This window comes from Lynx rufus, unplaced genomic scaffold (assembly GCF_022079265.1).
Source record: "Lynx rufus isolate CCGP_SWC_20201006 ecotype Redwood Valley unplaced genomic scaffold, mLynRuf1.p SCAF_2, whole genome shotgun sequence".
Taxonomy (NCBI): Eukaryota; Metazoa; Chordata; class Mammalia; order Carnivora; family Felidae; genus Lynx; species Lynx rufus.
Window position 1 is genome coordinate 95,126,542 of NW_025814834.1, and position 20,933 is coordinate 95,147,474.

Sequence of the window (20,933 nt, forward strand, 5' to 3'; positions counted from 1 at the left end):
CCTCTTTAATTTTGCTCAGCATTTAATTTTTTTTTTTTTAACGTTTATTTATTTTTGAGACAGAGAGAGACAGAGCATGAACGGGGGAGGGGCAGAGAGAGGGAGACACAGGATCTGAAACAGGCTCCAGGCTCTGAGCTGTCAGCACAGAGCCCAACGCGGGGCTCAAACTCACAGACCGCGAGATCATGACCTGAGCCGAAGTAGGCCGCCCAACAGACTGGGCCACCCAGACGCCCCAATTTTGCTAAGCATTTAAAACTTAGTAGTATAAGTTAACTGTTTTAGGTATTTGTGTCTTTTTTCTCTTTGAATAGTCACGTCAGAAGGACTTAGGTCTTTTTGTCCTTCTCTTATGGTTCACAATAATAACTACTTTTTCTAAAAAGGCAGTGTTGTTGTGGTATAATTCACACTGTTAGGTAAATTCATCCTTTTTACACGTATAATTCTTTAAGGTGACAAATGCATACAGACATATAAGTGCTCCCACAACCAATACAGAACATTGGGGCGCCTGGGTGGCTCAGTGGGTTAAGCGTCCGACTTCGGCTGAGGTCTTGATCTCATGGTTCATGGGTTCGAGCCCCACATCGGGCTCTGTGCTGACAGCTCAGAGCCTGGAGCCTGCTTTGGATTCTGCGTCTCCCTCTCTCTTTGTTCCTCCCCTGCTCTGTCTCTCTCTCAAAAATAAAGATTAAAAAAATAAAAAAAAAACACAGAACATCATCCTCCAAGATTCCTTCATGCTGCCCTCCTCCTTCCATCCCTAGACTCTGATGTGTTTTCTGTCTCTATTGTTTTGTGTTTCTCTGGATGACCTAAACAAGGAATCACACGGTTTGTGGCTTTTGGGCTTGGCTTCTTTCATTTAGCAAAATGTGTTTGGGTTTCACTCATGTTGTTGTGTATAGCAATAGTTTGCTCCTTTTTTATTGATAAATGGTATTCTATTACATGGATATACCATGATTTTCATCCATGCACCCATTTAAGTACGTTTGGGTTGTCTTCATATTCTGGGTATTATGAACAAAACCACTAAAAACATTCATTTAGTAACTTCTTTTTAAATGACTACTGCTTAAAAATGGGGCATTATAAGGTAAGTGTGAAAACACAAGTGCAAAGACACCAGACACCTGGCTTCTCATACTATTTTGCATCCAGTTAACTACCTGTTAAGTTGAACAGATAATTTAACCTCTCTGTTCTTACTTTTTTTGTAAAATGTGCATATTTTATGCCTTCTTCTAGCTTTAAAATAGCATGGTATTGTGATGTATAGTAAGGCATTTACTCTTGTGCCAAGAGAACTTATAAATGCTCACATAAATATTTCTAAAATTAAGTTAATATGAATTAAGTATAACTAATATTTTAAATTACAGGTTATTTTGTCTCTAAGTTCAGTCACAAATGATTGGAAAATAATAGTTTGCTTAATGAATTTTAAAGGTCATCATAATCATGAGCTTTTAACTATGTAATCCAATTGATTTTACATCAGAAAATTATTTTGATGACTCTTAAGTAAATATTTGATAAGTATTTTCATTTAAAATATGTCAGCATTTATTTATGTACTTATGTATTTATGTATTTTTTATTTATTTTTAATGTAGATGGGTCTAGGAAAGACAATCCAGGCAATTGCAATTGCTTACTTCTATAAGGAGGAATGGCCGCTTTTAATAGTGGTCCCTTCATCTCTGAGATACCCTTGGACAGAAGAAATGGAGAAATGGATCCCAGAGCTAAGTCCAGAGGATATCAATGTTATTCAGAATAAAACTGATATTGGGTAAGAACAACTTTTTAATCTTTAAGGGGGAAAAAAAGCCTTCTCACATGTAATTAGTAAATGCTAATGTTTAGAATGATGTATAACCTATTAGCCATAATTTAGAACTAAGAGAGTAGAGTGGAGAATTTTACTTTACATTTTAAAATCTGTATTATTTATCTAAAACCCAGCAGTATACTTAATGCTTTAAATTCCTTTTTGGGGGGCGCCTGGGTGGCTCAGTCGGTTGAGCGTCCGACTTCGGCTCAGGTCATGATCTCACGGTCTGTGAGTTCAAGCCCCGCGTCGGGCTCTATGCTGACAGCTCAGAGCCTGGAGCCTGTTTCAGATTCTGTGTCTCCCTCTCTCTCTGCCCCTCCCCCGTTCATGCTCTGTCTCTCTCTGTCTCAAAAATAAATAAACGTTGAAAAAAAAAATTTAAAAATAAATAAATAAATAAATTCCTTTTTGGTGTATTTTTAAAATAAATGTAAATAGGTGTACTTTGAAAGATTTATGTAATATATCTACTTTATATATACTTTAAATATACTTAAAACTCACTATTTTGGGGTTCAAAAATACATTTCACAACTTTTCAATGATTAATTTGAAGTTTATGAGCTTTTATTGTCTGCAGCAATGGTAGATTTTGCTTTCCAAATTCTTGGTTGATATGCAAGTTTTATATGTCACTCAAAATGAGTATTTACCAGTTTTATTTTCTTTATTACATTAATTTATAATTTTAATACTTTCTAATTGAAAATATTTGTTTTGAGATTATTTCAAGTTTCTCCTCGAAAATAAATCATAATGTAACCACTTAGGTTTTTCTTTTTTTTTTTCATTTGTTTTCTAGCCATGGGGATAAACCAATCTATTCGTATATTGATGATTTATTACATTGTATTTATAAGTGAATTACACAAATTATCACGTTTCTAAAAGTTCAAAATAACCAATTTCTGACCCTCAAATAACAGGTAGTATATATATTTGAAATAAATGTCTGTTGGGGCGCCTGGGTGGCTCAGTCGGTTAAGCGTCCGACTTCGGCTCAGGTCACCATCTCACGGTCTGTGAGTTCGAGCCCCGCATCAGGCTCTGTGCTGACTGCTCAGTGCCTGGAGCCTGTTTCAGATTCTGTGTCTCCCTCTCTCTCTGACCCTCCCCCGTTCATGATCTGTCTCTCTCTGTCTCAAAAATAAATAAATGTTAAAAAAAAAAAAAAGAAATGTCTGTTAATACTTAGATTTTTTTAAATTATGGTATTATTGTACTGTGTTGTTTTCTCTAGGATTGTTAACGGAAAGACTATTTGTAACAATGAAGTTGGCCTTTGTGAATGTCCTAACAAAATAGTTGGAGGCTTTTTCTCTTTTGACCTTTGAACTATTAAGTCTATAAAATATGTCTTTATGGACCTAAGGAAATTTGGACAGTATTTTCATGGTCAAAGTAAAATTTTGGTAATAATTTTAAATTTCCTCTTGTCCAATAAAACTGCATAAAATTTACAACTTAAGGATTTAGAGAATGTAGGCCTTTGTATGCACATTTTGTTAGCTATAGTTTATTTAAAAGTTTACATTTAATTTTCTTAAAATATATATCTTCTCTCATCTTTTATAATATTTAGGTCATCTAGTTTTGCTTATTATTTAGGAAATACTGTTTAGCAATTAAATAGAGGCCAATATTTTTATTTGGATAACATTTGGTATCTGTTAGAATGTATTACAACCCAGAGTATAACTTTTCTGGAGGATCTCAGTTTAGGAAAAGAAAAACTTACCATTGTCTTCCAAGTACTTAAAGAAATAGCTTTAAATGTATATGAACATCTGGCAACATGCATTTACCACAAATACATGTAACTCCTTTGGGCATATGTCAATTATGCCTGAAATGTTCTGCAGTGGACTTTCAAGCTCTTGTTTTTTGTATACGGTTCTCAGTATGCCTAACCCTATGCTTTGCTTCTGTCAGCTTTTCTGGTGTTTGATTATAACAAGAAAATCCTAAGTCTCTATATTAACTAGATTTATCCAGGGCTTAAAACGTAGTTGACATTAAGAAAAAAATGTAAGTGTTGTAAATATTTATGCATCCAACATGAGAATACCCAAATATATAAAGCAATTATTAACAAATTTAAAGGAAGTACTCGATAGTAATATGACTACAGTAGAGGAGTTTAACACCTCACTTACATCAGTGAATAATAGATCATCCAAACAGAAAATCAACAAGAAAACAGTGGCTTTGAATGACACACTGGACTAGATGGATTTAACAGATACATTCAGAACATTCCATCCTCAAACAGCTTAATACACATTTGTTTTCTAGTGTATTTGGAACATTCTTAAAATAGATCACATATTAGGCCACAAAACAAATCTCAACAAATTGAAAAAGATCCAAATTATATCATGTATCTTTTCTGACCACCATGTTATAAAACTAGAAATCCACAACAATCTGGAAGCAACACAAATACATGGTGGTTAAATAACATGCTACTAAATAATGAATGCGTTAACCAAATCAAAGAAGAAATCAAAACTTACTTGGAGAGAAAAAATGAAAACACAGTGGTCCTTCCTGTCTCAGGTCCTCACTTCCAAGATGACTAAGGAAAGAAAGAATAATAGGCCAAAAGGGGCCACAGCCACATGCAGCCTGTTTGTTGCATCACCTGTGCCTGTTGCGTTCCCAAGGACAAGGCCATCAAGAAGTTCATTATTCAGCACATAGTAGAGGCCACCACTGTTGAGGACGTTTCCAAAGTGAGTATCTTCAATGACTGTGTGCTTCCCAAGCTATACATGAAACTACATTACTGTGTGAGCTGTGCCATACACAGCAAGGTGGTCAGGAATTGCTCTGGTGATGCATAGATGGAATGAACACCCTCACCCTGATTTAGACCTGCAGGTGCTACCTCGCAACCACTACCAAAGCCCATGTGAGGGGCCAGGTCCTTAAGGACTGAAGAAAACCTGTTTTCTAGAGGGGCACCTGGGTGGCTCAGTCAGTTAAGCATATGACTTTGGCTCAGGTCATGATCTTGTGGTTTGTGCATTTGAGCCCCACGTCGGGTGCTGTGCTGACAGCTCAGAGCCTGGAGCCTGCTTCAGATTCTGTGTCCACCCCTCTTCTGCTCACGCTCTGTGTCTCTCTGTCTCTTGATAATAAATAAATGTTAAAAATTTATGAAAACTGTTTTCTGGAAAAAAATAAAATGGAGATTATATTTAAAAAGAAAAGAAAACACAATCATCCAAAACCTTTGGGATGTGGCAAAACCAGTCCTAAGAGGGAAGCTTACAGCAATACAATTCTACCTCAAGAAGCAAAAAAAAAAAAACAAAAAACAAAAAAAACTCAAATAAACAATCTAACTTTACACCTAAACGAGCTAAAAAGAACAAAATCCATAACCAGCAGAAAGATATTATTATTAGAACAAAAATAAAAGAAATAGAAACTAAATAATAACAACAACAAAATAGAACAAGTCTGTGAAACCAGCAGCTGGTTCTTTGAAAAAATGAATAATATTGATGATAACCCTCTAGCCAGACTTAAAAAAAAAAAAATCAGAAATGGAAAAGGAGAAATAATAACCAACACCACAGAAATACAAAAGATTATGAGAGATTATTATGAAAAATTGTATGCCCACAAATTGAACAACCTAGAAGAAATGGACTAATTCCTAGAAACATATAATCTCCCAACACTGAGTCAGGAAGAAATAGAAAATTTGAACTGACTGATTACCAGCAGTGTAATCAAATCAATATTCAAAAAAGTGAAACAAAAGTCCACATAGCTTCACAGGAGAATTCTACCAAACATTTAAAGAGTTAATACCTACTCCTCTCAAACTATTCCAAAGAATAAAAAAGGAAGGAAGATTTCCAGATCATTCTATGAGGCCACCATTACCTTGATACCAAACCAGACAACGACACCACCAAAAAAGAGAACTACAGGCCAAGATTCCTTATGCGCATAGTTGCAAAAATCCTCAACAAAATACTAGCAAACCAAATCCAACAATGTATGTTAAAAAATCATTCACCAGGATCCATCAGAATTCATTTCCAGGAGCCAAGAGTAGTTCAGTGTTCACAAATCAATCAACTTGTTACATTACATCAATAAAGGATTGGGGCACCTGGGTGGTTCAGTTGGTTGAGCGTCTGACTTCGGCTCAGGTCATGATCTCACAGTTTGTAAGTTCAAGCCCCACATGGGGCTCTGTGCTGACAGCACTGAATCCTGCTTGGGATTCTCTCTCCCTCCCTCTCTTTCTCTCTCTCCCTCCCTCCCTCCCTCCACTCATGTTCTCCCTCTCAAATAATCTTTAAAAATAAATAAATAAAAGGATAAGAACCATATTATCATTTCAATAGATGAAAAAAAAGCATTTGACAAACTACAAGATACATTCATGATAAAAATCCTCAACAAAGAAGGTTTAGAGGGAACATATCTCACCATAATAAAGACCTTATATGAAAAACTCACAGCTAACATCATTCCTAATGAGGAAAAAACTGAGAGGTTTTCCCTAAACGTCAGGAACAAGACAGGGATGTCTACTCTCACCATTTTTGTTCAACATAGTACTGGAAATCTTAGCCACAGCAGTCAGACAAGAAAAAGAAAAGGCATCCAAATTGATAAGAGGTAAAACTTTCACTGTTTGCAGATGACATGATATGCTATATAGAAAACCATTAAAGATACCACCAATCTGATAAATGAATTCAGTAACATTACAAGATAGAAAATGCACTTCTATACACTAATAATGAAGCAGCAGAAAGAGAAATTAAGAAAATAATCCCAGGGGCGCCTGGGTGGCTCAGTCGGTTAAGCCTCCAACTTCAGCTCAGGTCATGATCTCACGGTCCATGGGTTCGAGCCCCGCATCGGGCTCTGTGCTGACAGCTCAGAGCCTGGAGCCCGTTTCAGATTCTGTGTCTCCCTCTCTCTCTGCCCCTCCCTTGTTCATGCTCTCTCTCTGTCTCAAAAATAAATAAACGTTAAAAAAAATTTAAAAAAAAATCCCATTTACAATTGCACCAAAAATAGTATGATACTTAGGAATAAACTTAACCAAAGAGGTGAAAGACCTGTACTCTGAAAATTATAAAACAATGATGAAAGAAATCAAGGACAACACAAAGAAATAGACATTCCATGCTCATGGATTGGAAGAACAAATATTGTTAAAATGTCTGTACTACCAAAGCAGTCTACACATTTAATGCTGTCCCTAACAAAATACCAACAGTATTTTTCACAGAACAGGAACAAACAATCCTAAAATTTCTGTGGAACCACAAAAGATCCTGAATAGCCAAAACAGTCTTGAAAAGGAAAAACAAAACTGGAGGGATCAAAATTTCATACTTCAAGTTACAATACAAAGCTGTAGTAATAAAAATAGTGTGGTACTGGCACAAAAATAGAAAACATAGATCAATGTAACAGAATAGAAAATCCAGAAATAAACCCACAATTATATGTCAATTAATCTTTGACAAAGGATGCAAGAACATACAATCTCTTCAACAAATCATAGACAAATTGGGAAAACTGGACAGCAGCATGTTAATGGACTACTTTCTTACATCATACAAAAAAATTTACTCAAAGGGATTGAGGACCTAAATGTGAGACCTGAAACCATAAAAATTCTAGAAGAGCGCACAGGCAGTAATTTCTCTAACATTGGTTGTAGCAACTTTTTTCTACATATGTCTCCTAAGGCAAGGGAGATGAAAGCAAAAATCAACTATTGGGACTATATTGCAAAAATAAAAGCTTCTGCACAGTGAAGGAAACCATCAACAAAACTAAAAGGCAACCTACTGAATGGGAGAAGATATTTGCAAACAACATATGTGATCAAGGGTTAGAATCCAAAATATAAGAAGAACTTAACACAACATCCAAAAAAGCAAACAACCCAACTACAAAAGGGGAATAAGACATAAACAGACATTTCTCCAAATAAGACAAACAGATATCCACCAGTCACATAAGAAGATTCTCAGCATCATCCATCATCAGAGAAATAAAAATCAAAATCACAATGTCACTTCACACCCGTTAGAATGGCTAAAATCAAAAACTCAAGAAACAAGTGTTGGCGAGGATGTGGGGAGAAAGGAACACTCATGCCCTGTTGGAGGGAATGGAAACTGGTGTAGCCACTGAGGAAACCGGTATGGATGTTCCACCAAAATTAAAAATAAAACTACCATATGATCTGGTAATCACACTACTGGGTATTTACTGTAAGAATATGAAAACACTAATTCAAAAGGATATATGTATCTATGTTTATTGCAGCATTTTTTTACAGTAGCCACATTATGGAATCAGCCTATTGTCCATTGATGGATGGATAGCCCATCAATGAATGGGATACTATTCAGCCATAACAAAAGAATGAAGGGGTGCTTGAGTGGCTCAGTTAAGCATCTGACTCTTTATGTGGGCTTAGATTATGATCTCATGGTTGTGAGATTGAGCTATGCATCCGTCTTCTTCGGATTCTCTCTCCCTCTCTCTGTTACTCCCCTACTTGTGCTTTCTCTCTCTCTCTCTCTCTCTGTCTCTCAAAATAAATTTTAAAAAAACTTAAAAAAGAATGAAATCTTGGCATTTGCACCAACCTGTATATAGTTAGTATAATAATAAGCGAAATAAGCCAGTCAGAACACAAATAACATACCATCTCACTCATATGTGGAAACAGATGAACAAAGGAATAAAAAAAAAAAAAAGAGACAAACCAAGAAACTGACTCTTAACTATAGACAATGAACAGATGGTTACCAGAGGGGAGGTAGGTAGGGTGGGTGGGTAAAATAGGTGAAGGGGATTAAGAGTAGAACTTATCGGGGCACCTGGGTGGCTCAGTTGGTTGAGCATCCGACTTCGGCTCAGGTCATGATCTCACGGTTCGTGGGTTCAAGCCCCAAGTCGGGCTCTGTGCTCACAGCTCAGAGCCTGGAGCCTGCTTCTGATTCTGTGCCTCCCTCTCTCTCTGCCCCTCCCCTGCTCGCGCTGTCTCTCTCTGTCTCTCAAAAATAAATAAATGTAAAAAAAAAAATTGAAGAGTAGAACTTATCTTGATACTCACTAGGTGAGTACTCACTAGGAATTGTTGAATCACTATATTGTACACAACTGAATACAACTAATATAACACTATGTTAACTACACTGGAATTAAAATTTTAAAAATAAATTAAAACATTTTTTAAATGCAATTGTTGTATTGTTGTATTGTAATATTTAGGAGCTCTGCCTTTTCTCTTAGGGGGTAGAGAACTGCAGAAGACTGTCCTGTATTTTTTCGCTGATGTTATAGAAAATGCTAAAGTAATGTATTTTATTGTTTTTTCATTTATTTGTCTAACTATTTAATTCTCCAAACTCACTAGGAGCATAACACTGCATACACAAAGATAAATAAGACATATTTCTTTGTCCTCATTAATTAGCAAAGGATAAATATGTAAATGAAAAATTTCGTTATAGCGTGGTAAATAATAATATAGATGTATGAATAATTACATAGTCCAAAAGTTAGAGATCTCTTGAGCCCCGTGTTACTCTGTATAAAGTGGTACCCTCTCTCCTTTCCCATACTTCATCACCCCATGGCTGGGAATTTTTGTTGTCATGGTTTCAAGGACTCCGCTGGTCTTAGTAGGACAGTCTAGGAATATGAAATGCCCTGCTGTGCACTGGACAGCCCTTCAATACTAAGTAGTGTCTTCAAAATCCCACTACCACCTGGGCTGAAAAATGCTGCTTGCTGTCTTCTCTGTGGGAAGGCTTCAATAAAGATTCAACTAATATTTGAGTATCCACTTTATCCACAATTCTAGATGTCTGGAAGCAAATATTCTCAGAAGTAATATCCTAATCCTAGTAACATGTGGCTTGGTAGATGTCAAAATCTTCCAAAGACAATTTACCCAAAAATTTGGTTTTGGTTAACCAAAATTTTAAATTTTGCATTCTCGCTTGTCATATCTGAAAACTCTAAAATCTTAAGAGAAATTGAGTTTCAGCAGTATTTTTCTTTATTTCCTCTGAATTTCTTCCCAAAGAGTTGTATTGTTTAAGATAAATTGGTTACTGAAATATTTTTAAATATATGGATTTTTTTTTCCCTAGGAGAATATCTACAAGCAAAGTGACAATTCTAGGTTATGGTCTTTTAACCACAGATGCAGAGACTTTGATATGTGCATTGAATAATCAGAATTTCAAAGTTGTTATAGTGGATGAATCACACTACATGAAGTCCAGGAATGCAACCCGCAGCAAGATTTTACTACCAATAGTACAGACAGCCAAACGAGCCATTCTTCTTACAGGAACTCCAGCCTTGGGAAGGCCTGAAGAGGTATTAGAATCCTTATACTTTGGCTTTAAAAATATATATCATTCACCTATTTTGCAGTGTTTAATTTTAAATTAGTTGCTTCAAATGCTAGAAGAATACTTTGGGAACTTCTAGATGGCTATTAATGATTAAATACATCTTTTACTATGACTGTCTTCTCTATTTATATGTGAACCTTTCCTGTGCTTGCACATGTATATAAAAAAATAGTTTTTACTTTTGGCATAAGGTTTTCATATTTAGTGTAAAGTTGTAATAGTCACCACATTTATTGTGGTTCTGATATGGTTTTAATCTTTACTTATCCAGTTTGTCGTTTTACATTTTAAGCTCCTTGGGATTGGATTTTAATCTATTTTATATCTTTTGTATTGCATTACAGAACTTCTTTCTATTTCTCTTTTACTTCAAAATCCATGGTTGGAAAGATAGAGAGAAACTAGTACTTATGTTCAGATTAGATAGGGTAATTACTTAGAATGGAGGAATAAGGTATTTGTTTGATACCCCATTTAGCCTTACTATTCTTAGAGCCAAGTAGAGCATAGAGTAATTAAAAAAGAAATGATGGATGAAATTCTTATGAGTCTGTAAGGGTCACTGTAACCTAGAGAAGTCCTTTCTATTAATGAACACTGAGTCATAGAAAACAATGTGCTTTTTGTCTTGTAGTTGTAAGAATTAAAGGAAATACTAGTTTGAAAGTATCTTGCTGTGTGTCCTGGCACATGGTAAGCACTTAACATAAGCAGCAATTGTTATCTGATTAGTAAACCAAGACTGGGAGATAGCTATTGGTAAGGTGTACTATGTTAATTGATTTCAGATGTTAAACCAACCTTGCATTCCATGATAAATCTCACTTGACTGTGTTATCATCCTTTTATTTGTTGCTGGATTCAGTTTGCTTTATTTTGTTAATGATTTTTGTGTGTTTATTCAGAAGAGATATTGATCTATAGTTTTCCTGTTATATCTTTAGTTTTGTTGTCAAAGCAATACTGGTTTCATTGAATGAGTTGGGAAGTATTCTCTCCTTTTCTGTTTTTTAGAGGAGTTTATGAACCATTGGTATTTGTTTTTAAATATTTAGTAGAGTTTAACAGTGAAGCCATCTGAGCTTGAGTTTTCCTTTGTGGGTATTTCTTAAATTAATGATTCATTCTCTTCACTGAATATATGTCTGTTTAGATTGTGTATTTCTTCTTGAGTCAGTTTGATACTCTTTGTCTTTCTAGGCATTTTTGCATTTTATCTAAGTAATCTAACTTATTAGTGTACATTTGTTCATAGTATTCCCTTTCTTCCTTATGAGGTTGGTAGTAATGTCCCCTCTTTTATTTTGGATTTTAGTAACTTGAGTCTTCTCTCTCTTTTTTTAATTTGGGTAGTCTAGCTAAAATTTTCTCAATATCTCAGTCTTTCCAAAAACCAGTATTTGGTTTCATTGATTTTTTTTTCTGTTGTTTTTCCATTCTCTATCTTGTTTATTTGCATTCTAGTCTTTATTATATATTCCTGCTGTTTTCTGTTTAGTTTACTCTTTCTTTCCCAATGTCTTAAGGTAGAAAATTAGGTTATTGATTTGAGATTGTTCTTCTTTTTTAACATAGACATATACTGCTATAAATTTTACTCCTTGGAAAACTTGTTGTCAATTACTTAGAAAGTTAAAACCAGAGTTATCATGAGACCTAGCAATTCCATTTTTAAGTATATACACAAGAAAACTGAAACATATATTCACAAAAAATTATATAGATACAGATGTTCATAGTAGCATTATTTGTAATATCCAGAAAGTAGTAAGAAGCCAGTGTCCATAACTGATGAATGGATAATGAAAATGCAGCCATAAAAAGGATGAAGTACTGATACATTCTACAACATGGGTGAGCCTTGAAAGCACTATGCTAAGTGAACAAAGTCAGACACAGAGGCTACGTACTGTATGATTCTATTTATGTGAAATATCAAGAAAGGCAAATTAATGGAAATAGGAATCAGATTGGTGATTGCCAGGATTAGGGAGAGGGAGAATAGAAAATGACTAGTAATGGGTATGGGCTTCCTTTCTATAGTGATAAAAATATTACAGAATTAGATAGTGGTCATTGAGGCATTTTGTGAATATATGAAGAGCCAGTGAATTATACACTGTAAAAGTATGAACAATAAAAGTGATATATGAATTATTTCTCAATGAAGCTGCTAATTTTAAAAAACATACTAAAATAAAAGACATTACTATGTGTAGCCTATCAAAGTTATAAAAATGAAAGATGTCATATTATTGATGAGAATATAAATTGGGACCTGCATTTTACAGTGTAACACAGTAACATCCGTCAAACTTTAAAAAGCACATACCTTAAACCCACCTATTTCATTTCTAAAAATATATTCTACAGTCTCATCTAATGGAGATGCAGATTGGTGGGTAGTGGATGGTTGGGTAGATGGATGGATACATAGATAGGTAAGTGAATAGATAAATTATTGATAGATGTTGTAGATACGTATACCTACACCTGCATATGTTTATATATGCACACATACACATACATAGACTTACATGATGTTATTAACTTTTATAACTGTATAAAAGCTAGAAACAGCCTATATGTCCATGATCAGGAGACTGTTTAAATATTTTACAGTACTTCTACGTAGGAATGAGTGCCATGGGCCTTTTAAACAATGCTTTATTATGGTAATACTTTGCTTAGTTAATTTTTAAAACTAAGTACAAATAGATGTATATGTACTTTGATAAAGTCTAAGACATATTTTAGGGGACAAAATTCTAGTTGTATATGTATAATATGATGAGCTTCATGTAAATAAAAGAGAATATACAGTAAAACCTTGGTTTGCCAGCATAATTCATTCCAGAAACATGTTTGTAATCCAAAGCACTTGTATTTCAAAGTGAGTTTCCCTATAAGAAATAATGGAAATTCAGATGATACATTCCAAGACACAAGAATATTCATATAAAAATTATTACAATAATGTAATATAACAGAATAATTTTAAAATACAAAATATAAAGAAAAATAAACAAATGAACTTGCATTTACCTTTGAAAACCTTCGTGGCTGGTGTGAGGGAGACAAGAGACAAGGGTTATTGTGTAGGATGACTTTCACTATTACTGATGGATGTTGACTACAGTACAGTGTTAGTAAACTCTTGTCATATGCTGTATTTAATATAACTGGCAAGAAGGCAGCAGAGAAAAGGGTCTGTATCTGCAGGCAGTATGACCTAGAATGAAGGAAAGGATTCCTAAATCGTTGATTTCTGCCAAACACCATGGCCTGAGACCAAGCATCCTAGCATGGGAGACGATCACCCACGATCTCTCAGGGAGAGAAAGTGAGAAGAACCATTGGCTCGGTTGTGATCATGTGACGTTCAGCATCATATACTGTTGGTATTGCAAGAAATTGCTCATTTATCAAGTTAAAATTTATTAGAAATATTTGCTTATCTTGCAGAACACTCGCAGAACAAGTTACTCACAATCAAGGTTTTATTGTATACATATCCTTATGTAGGCATACAAAATATATAAATGTACGTTAGAGAAAAGGATAGCAGTTTTATCCCTGAAGAATAGGATGGCAGAGATGGGTGGATGAAGGGGGAGGAGGAGGCTTGAGAAAGAAGAGGTAGATTTTCTCTTTTCTTTTTTTTATTATTTTGTTAACTGGATTTATCATAGTAATAATATTTACTTCAAAATGTTGCAACATATTGAGAGCCCTTGTGTTGTTACAGCTTTTCATGCAGATTGAAGCTCTCTTTCCACAAAAATTTGGAACATGGACCGAGTATGCCAAAAGATACTGTAATGCCCATATGAGGTATGAAAAACTACTTCCTATTAATTTTAATCCTCATATACTTACTGTGAACATTATGGTTTCATTAGTCATTCTGTATTCCAGTGTTTTTCGAACTTTTGTGGTTATGGAATAATTTCTTCAAGTAAAATCTTTTGTGGAAGACCTATGTATAAAATAAATAAAAGAAGTAGGTAATGACAGTTTTTCTTTATTCTAATTTACCTCCCATTTATTTTATTTTTGAAATTATTTATTTGTATTGACTGGATAAGTGTATACAGTCTACAAAAGTGAAAAGTAAGTTCCCATTCCACTCATGCCCCAGCCAACCATTTCCGTTCCCAGGTAACCACTGTTGGCGATTTATTGTGTATCCTTCTGGAGATACTCCATGGATTAAAAAGTACATATGATTGGGGCACCTGGGTGGCTCAGTTGGTTAAGTGTCCGACTTTGGCTCAGGTCATGATCTCGTGGTTCACAAGTTCAAGCCCTGCATCGGGCTCTGTGCTGACAGCTCGGAGCCTGGAGCCTGCTTCCGATTCTGTGTCTCCCTCTCTCTCTGACCCTCCCCCCACTAATGCTCTGTCTCTCTCTGTCTCAAAAATAAATAAACGTTAAAAAAAAAAAGTACTTATGATTCTGTATGTATAATATCGTTTCATGTCATTTATATGCATATATATAAATATATAATAAGTATATATATAAATATATAAGTATATATATAAATATATAGTAGTATAATGTACACATTGTGTGCTGTTTGCTGTTTTCACCTAGTATGTATTAGAGAGCTTTCTATATGAGTTCTTAAAAGGGCTTTGACATTCTTCTTGCTCTCTTTTGTTTTTAGTTTATTTTTTTAGTTTATTTATTTTTGAGAGAGAGAGACAGAACACGAGTTGGGGAGGGGCAGAGAGGGCGACACAAAATCCAAAGCAGGCTCCAGGCTCTGAGGTGTCAGCACAGAGGCCGTTGCAGAGCTTGAACCCACGTGACATGAGATCATGACCTGAGCTGAAGTCTGACGCTTAAGCAACTGAGCCACCCAGGTGCCCCTCTTTTTGTTAAATGCACTATAACTTATTTAGTCTACCATTAATAGTCCTTTGTGGTAAATAGCTGTTGGGTCCAATACAGCAGTGAATACTCTTGCACATTTTGAGAGGCAAAGAGCCTCTCTTTGTATTGGCAAAGAGCATGCAAAACTAGAACTGGGCCACCTGTCTTTTATATTCCTATCCAGTACTTAACATGTTTCATTTTACAAAAGTAACTTTACCTCCCCATACCTTAGCATCTTTAGCTCTAAAAAGAGAAAATAATTATTCCTGGCTCAAAGAGTTATTAGGAGACTTACATTAGCTAATATTTATAAGGTTTGAACAGTGAGTGGCATGTAGTGAGTACTCAATAATTACAAGCTATTTTAATATTTCATGTCACACACATAGCAGTAAGTCTGCAAGATAAATTTATAGAGGAGGAGTTGCTGGTACAATGTATTTGTATATTTTTTAGATTTTTTCAAACTGTGCTCCACCATAGTTATACCAATTTATATTCCCACCAGCAATAAGATTGTCTGTTTCCCCACACCTTGCCACCATGTTCAAATAGAAATTATTTCATTTTGCTGATGAAATGTGACGGTAGTTGTTATACACATTTGTCTTCTCATGTTACTAAATGCAATTGAGCATTTTTTCATACATGTAAGAGTCATTTGTACTTTTTTCCTTTTTGTTGTGTTTATGTTTTTTACCTTTTATTCTACTAAACTTACTGGCTGTTTTTTTTTTCTTACTGATATACTGGAAATCTTATATGTTATAGAAATCAGCTCTTTGTGATATGAGTCCCTTAGTCCCGTACATTTTTTCTGTGTGTGTGTGTTTTCCTTTATCCTTCTACAAGTTTTTTAAATAACCCTATGTAGTCATGGTGTTCTGGTGCTTTTTAAAGGACTGCAGAGAACAGAGATAGAAAGAGCCCTTCCAAACTGTATGAAGTCAGATGAACACTGATACTGTCACACAGTATCTTACACACACACACACACACACACACACACACACACACACACACAGACCTATTTTTACTTAAGATTGTAAATGTAGGAATCTTCAATATTAGTATAAACCAGAAACTTCTTAAAATACCTAGTATGTTAGCCATATGCAAATGGGATTCATATCAGCAAGTATAGTTTAATATTAGAAAATGTATTAATATAGTCATGTTAATAATGAAAAGGAAAAACTTCATTATATCATCTCCATTTATGCTGAGATGTAACTTGATAAAATTCAGCATACATCATTGATTATAATAATTAATTTTTAATTATTGAAGTATAGTTGACATACAATGATATATTAATTTTAGTTGTACAGCATAGTAATTTAACAATTCTGTACAGTGTTCACCACAGGAGATGTAGTCACCATCTGTCACCATACAATATTATTATGTTATTGACTATATTCCCTGTAGTGTACTTTTCATCTCCATGTTTTATTCTGTAACTGGAATATTGTACTTCTTAATCCCCTTCACTTATTTCACCCAGATCCCCACCCACTCCCCCTCTGGCAACTACTGGTCTATTCCCTGTATTTAAGAATTTGCTTTGTCTGTTTGTTCATTTGTTTTGTTTTTTAGATTCCACATATAAGTTAAACCATATGGCATTTGTCTTTGTCTGTCTGACTTATTTCACTAAGCATAATACCCTTTAGGTTCATCCATGTTGCCATAAATGCCAAAATAGCATTCCTTTGTATGACTGATGATGATTTTTTTGTGTTTATATACCACATCTTCTTTATCCTTTCATCTATCAGTGGACACTTGGGTTGCTTCCAATTTGGCTATTGTAAATAATGCTACTATAAACATAGGGATACGTATATCTTCTGAATTAGTGTTTTTGTTTTCTTTGGGTAAATACCCAGTAGTGGAATTACTGGATCATATGGTATTTCTCTTGTTAATTTTTTTAGGAACCTCCATATTGTTTTCCATAGTGATTGCACTATTTTACATTCCCAGTCACAGTGCACAAAGGATTCCTTTTTTCCACGTCCTCGCCAACACTTATCTTTTGCTACTAGCCATTCTGATTGGGTTATATTTAGAGGAAGCTGTAAATACACATAGGATTTGGAGAATCATATCATTTGGAGAATCATACAAATATGATTTGGAGAATTGCATTTCCCTGATTATTAGCAGTGTTAATTGAGCATCTTTTCATCTGTCTATTGGCCATCTGTATGTCTTCTTTGGGAAAATGTCTATTCAGATCCTCCACCCATTTTTTAATCAGATTGTTTGCTTTTCCAGTGTTGAGTTTTCTAAGTCCTTTCTATGTCTTGTATATTAACTCCTTATCAGATATATCATTTGCAAATATCTTTCTCTGTTCATAGGTTGCTTTTTTGTTTTGTTACTGGTTTCCTTTGCTTTCCAAAAGCTTTTTATTTTGGTGTAATCTCAATAGTTCATTTTTGCTTTTTTTCCCCTTGCCCTTAGGAGTCACATCCATGAATACGTTGCTAAGGGTGATGTCTCAGAGATTACTGTTTATGTTTCTTCTAGGAGTTGTATGGTTTCAGGTCTCACATTTAGGTCTTTAATCCATTTTGATTTTATTTTTGTATATTGTATAAGGAAGTGGTCCAGTTTCTTTCTTTCTTTCTTTTTTTTTTTTTTGCTTGTAGCTGTCCAGTTTTCACAATACCATTTATTGAAAGACTGTCTTTAGCCCTATCATATATTCTTGCCCCCTTTGTTGTAAACTAATTGGCTGTATAAGTGTGGGTTTATTTCTGAGCTCTCTACTCTGTTCCGTTAATCTAAGTGTCTATTTTTGTGCCACTGCCATACTCTTTGAATACTATATCTTTGTACTGTATCTTGAAATTTGGTTCTTTTTTCTCCAGACTCCTTTGGCTATTTGAGGTCCTTTGTGGTTCCATATGAATTTCAAGATTATTCTAGTCCTGTGACTAGAACATGTCATCATGTCTTTCTATACATAAATAATAATAAATAATTTTAAGATATAATGCCAAATAGACATGATGCTACATATTGTTAGGAAGCTCTTAGTCACAATTATTGCAGACTATAAATGCCAAAAGTTTGCTTACATAAAACAAACATATTAATTGGATTTATCTTTAGGGGACTAAGAAATCCTAGAGTCAGAGAATTTCATCTTTTCTGATTAGGATTTGTCATATGAAAACAGAAGTGTATAACTGGCCCTTTCTTGATTATTAATATATATGCTGTTGCAAAGAAAAAATGACATTTTGGAAATGCTTTATGATTGGGGAGATTTTGTTCTATTTCCTATTTACTAGAGAAAGCCACTTCAAGATTATTACTATGCTTCTCAAAAGACATTTTCTTCCAGATTCCATTTCAAAAATTTTATGTTATTCCTTTACTTCTTTACCTTGAAACCAGTATGGTATCATAAACTATGATTCAGATCAAGGCATTTCCTGGCATTTTAAGTTAGTTTGGAATGTTAAATTTTGTCCATAATGTTTCGATTTCATAAAGATGTCATTTTCACACTATAATTGTGCAGAAAGCACATTATGGTTAGATATTCAGTTCTAGACCCATATTTTATATTTGAAATATCATGGCTGTATTCAAATTAAGTTAAATGAAGCTTGAGCAAAAATACAACTTAATCTTGATAAAGTTTATTAGATACATATGAGATCACAAACAGAAGTATACTACTGCAAATGTGGTTTGGAGATGAGAAGTCTAGCTACCTGGTTTGACTTGAGAGGCACAGAGAAAGTATTACTCAACCAGAACATCCCATATGCACAATCTCTTACATCATTCACTGTACTGCATTATAGTTAGGGGAAGCTATAAATACAAATATGATTTGGATAGGCAGCACATTCAGTCATCAACCATTAGCACATTAGAGCTAGGAAAGACTTTAACAGATCACCCAGTCACGCTCTGTCACTTTCTAGGCACCTGGCAACATTAAATGGCTTGCGCTGTATCTGACTTCATCTTGCCTTTTTTTTTTTTTTTCACTTTTCCTGGCAGTAAGAAAGACCTCAGAAATGGCAACTTTAATAAATGTTCTTTTCCACAGAAAAAGGGGACACATATATAATCCAGCGAAGCATTCTGTTATCGGCAGCCACCTTCAAAAGGCACACTATGGGAAGACAAATTTGTCCTCCCTGATGTCATGCTTAAAGGTTAAGAATATCTCAGCATATTTTTATGAAAATCTATCAAATTTTCTAAACTTTCATTACTGCTGATATTTTGTGCCATTTCTACCTCTTAGGAGAAATAGTTGTCTAAATTTTTATGAGAGAGAAAATGCTGGATGTCAATACATATTAAAGGTATTTGTAGCCCTTTTCCACAAGTGTTAATTAATAGGTCTTGCCAGCTTCAAGAAATGTCTCTTATGGAATTGCACTGTATTTTGTCCTCAGCACCGTCACATTTAATGTTCTTATCTATGAGCTAAATAGAGGTCAGGTCTATTCCATTTGCAAATGGCTAAAATCTGAGAGAAATGGTGAATATACTGGATGGCAGAGATAAGTTTGAAAAATAATTAGATAAAAATTAATAGGACAAATTTTGCACTTATGCTTAGAAAGTCTGCTTTGTGTGGAAGGGATTTGAGAAATCCTCACCTATCATCACTAGTTTAGTTCAAAAAGACTTCTGGTTTTGAATAAACATAGGCTAAGCTGAAGCCACCGGTCTGTCATAACTGGTAAAAATAAGGTAATACTGAGACATACTATTCAGATTAACATTCCAGGTAAGGGGTGGTTCTACTCCACTCATTGATTAGACTGTATCTGGAGTGGGTTTAATTTTGAATTAACCCATTCATTCAAAAAATATTTATAGGGTATCTGTTATTTGCACTGCTATGTGTTAGGCATCAGATATGCATTACAGAACAACACCTACATGGTTCCAACCTTCACTGAGGTCTCAAGTCAAACAAACACTAACCAGATAATAACAGTTGTGGTGAGTGTCATACAAGGGAAGTAAAGGATATTATGGCAGAGTTTAACAGAGTGAACTTTCACGTCACAAAGGACAGAAAGGGCATCCTGTGAGTAAGTGATATTATTTGCATTCCAGGAAGAGAAATTTTATGTGCTAAGTCTGAGAGCAAAAGAGACTGCTAAGCCTTTGAGGAACTAAAAGTAGGCCAGGTCATATGAATATTTTTAAGCTAATAAAATAGAGTCTCAAGACAGAATGGAGTTAGTTATGGGTGTATTATATGGGGTCTTCTTCATCAGAATAGCAGTAAGAAGGCACTGGAAGGTGTTTTATGTTTTTTATTTGTTAGTATTGCAAGAGTTTTTTATTACAGTGAAATATACATGAGAAAATTTACCATTTTAACCATTTTTAAGTTTATAGTTCAGTTATATTAAGTACATTCATGTTGTGCGTACATCACCACCATCTATCTCCAGAACTCACTCATCATCCCAAACATTAAACAGTAACTCCCCATTCCCTCTGCCTGCTAGCCTCCTCAGTGTGGGGTTTTAAAGCATGAAAGGCACATAAATGACTAGATGTACAAGTCTGGTTTGTACATCACTTTAAGACCACACTTTCACATTGTTCAAACTTCTAAATCTGTATGAGTATGTATTTTGAAAAATATTTTCACTCACTTTTTTCTGGAAACTATACGTTGTTTTTAATTTTTTCACAGAAATTGTGTGCATTTTCAAGCAAATTCATATTTTTTAAGTTTATTTATTTTGAGGGGGGGAGGAGCAGAG

At 34.6% G+C, this 20,933-nt stretch overlaps 1 protein-coding gene and 1 pseudogene across 1 annotated transcript in view; both read left to right on the plus strand.

The window, feature by feature from the left end:
* The window catches only part of ZRANB3 (zinc finger RANBP2-type containing 3), a 303,611-nt gene that overhangs the window by 182,687 nt on the left and 99,991 nt on the right, over window positions 1-20,933 (plus strand). Inside the window, exons 7-9 of the mRNA XM_047084772.1 lie at window positions 1,626-1,804; window positions 10,009-10,240; window positions 14,027-14,112. Of these exons, the coding sequence (XP_046940728.1) occupies window positions 1,626-1,804; window positions 10,009-10,240; window positions 14,027-14,112 (497 nt within the window). The remainder of the gene's footprint in view (window positions 1-1,625; window positions 1,805-10,008; window positions 10,241-14,026; window positions 14,113-20,933) is intronic.
* LOC124515755 (40S ribosomal protein S26-like) lies at window positions 4,086-4,764 on the plus strand (annotated as a pseudogene).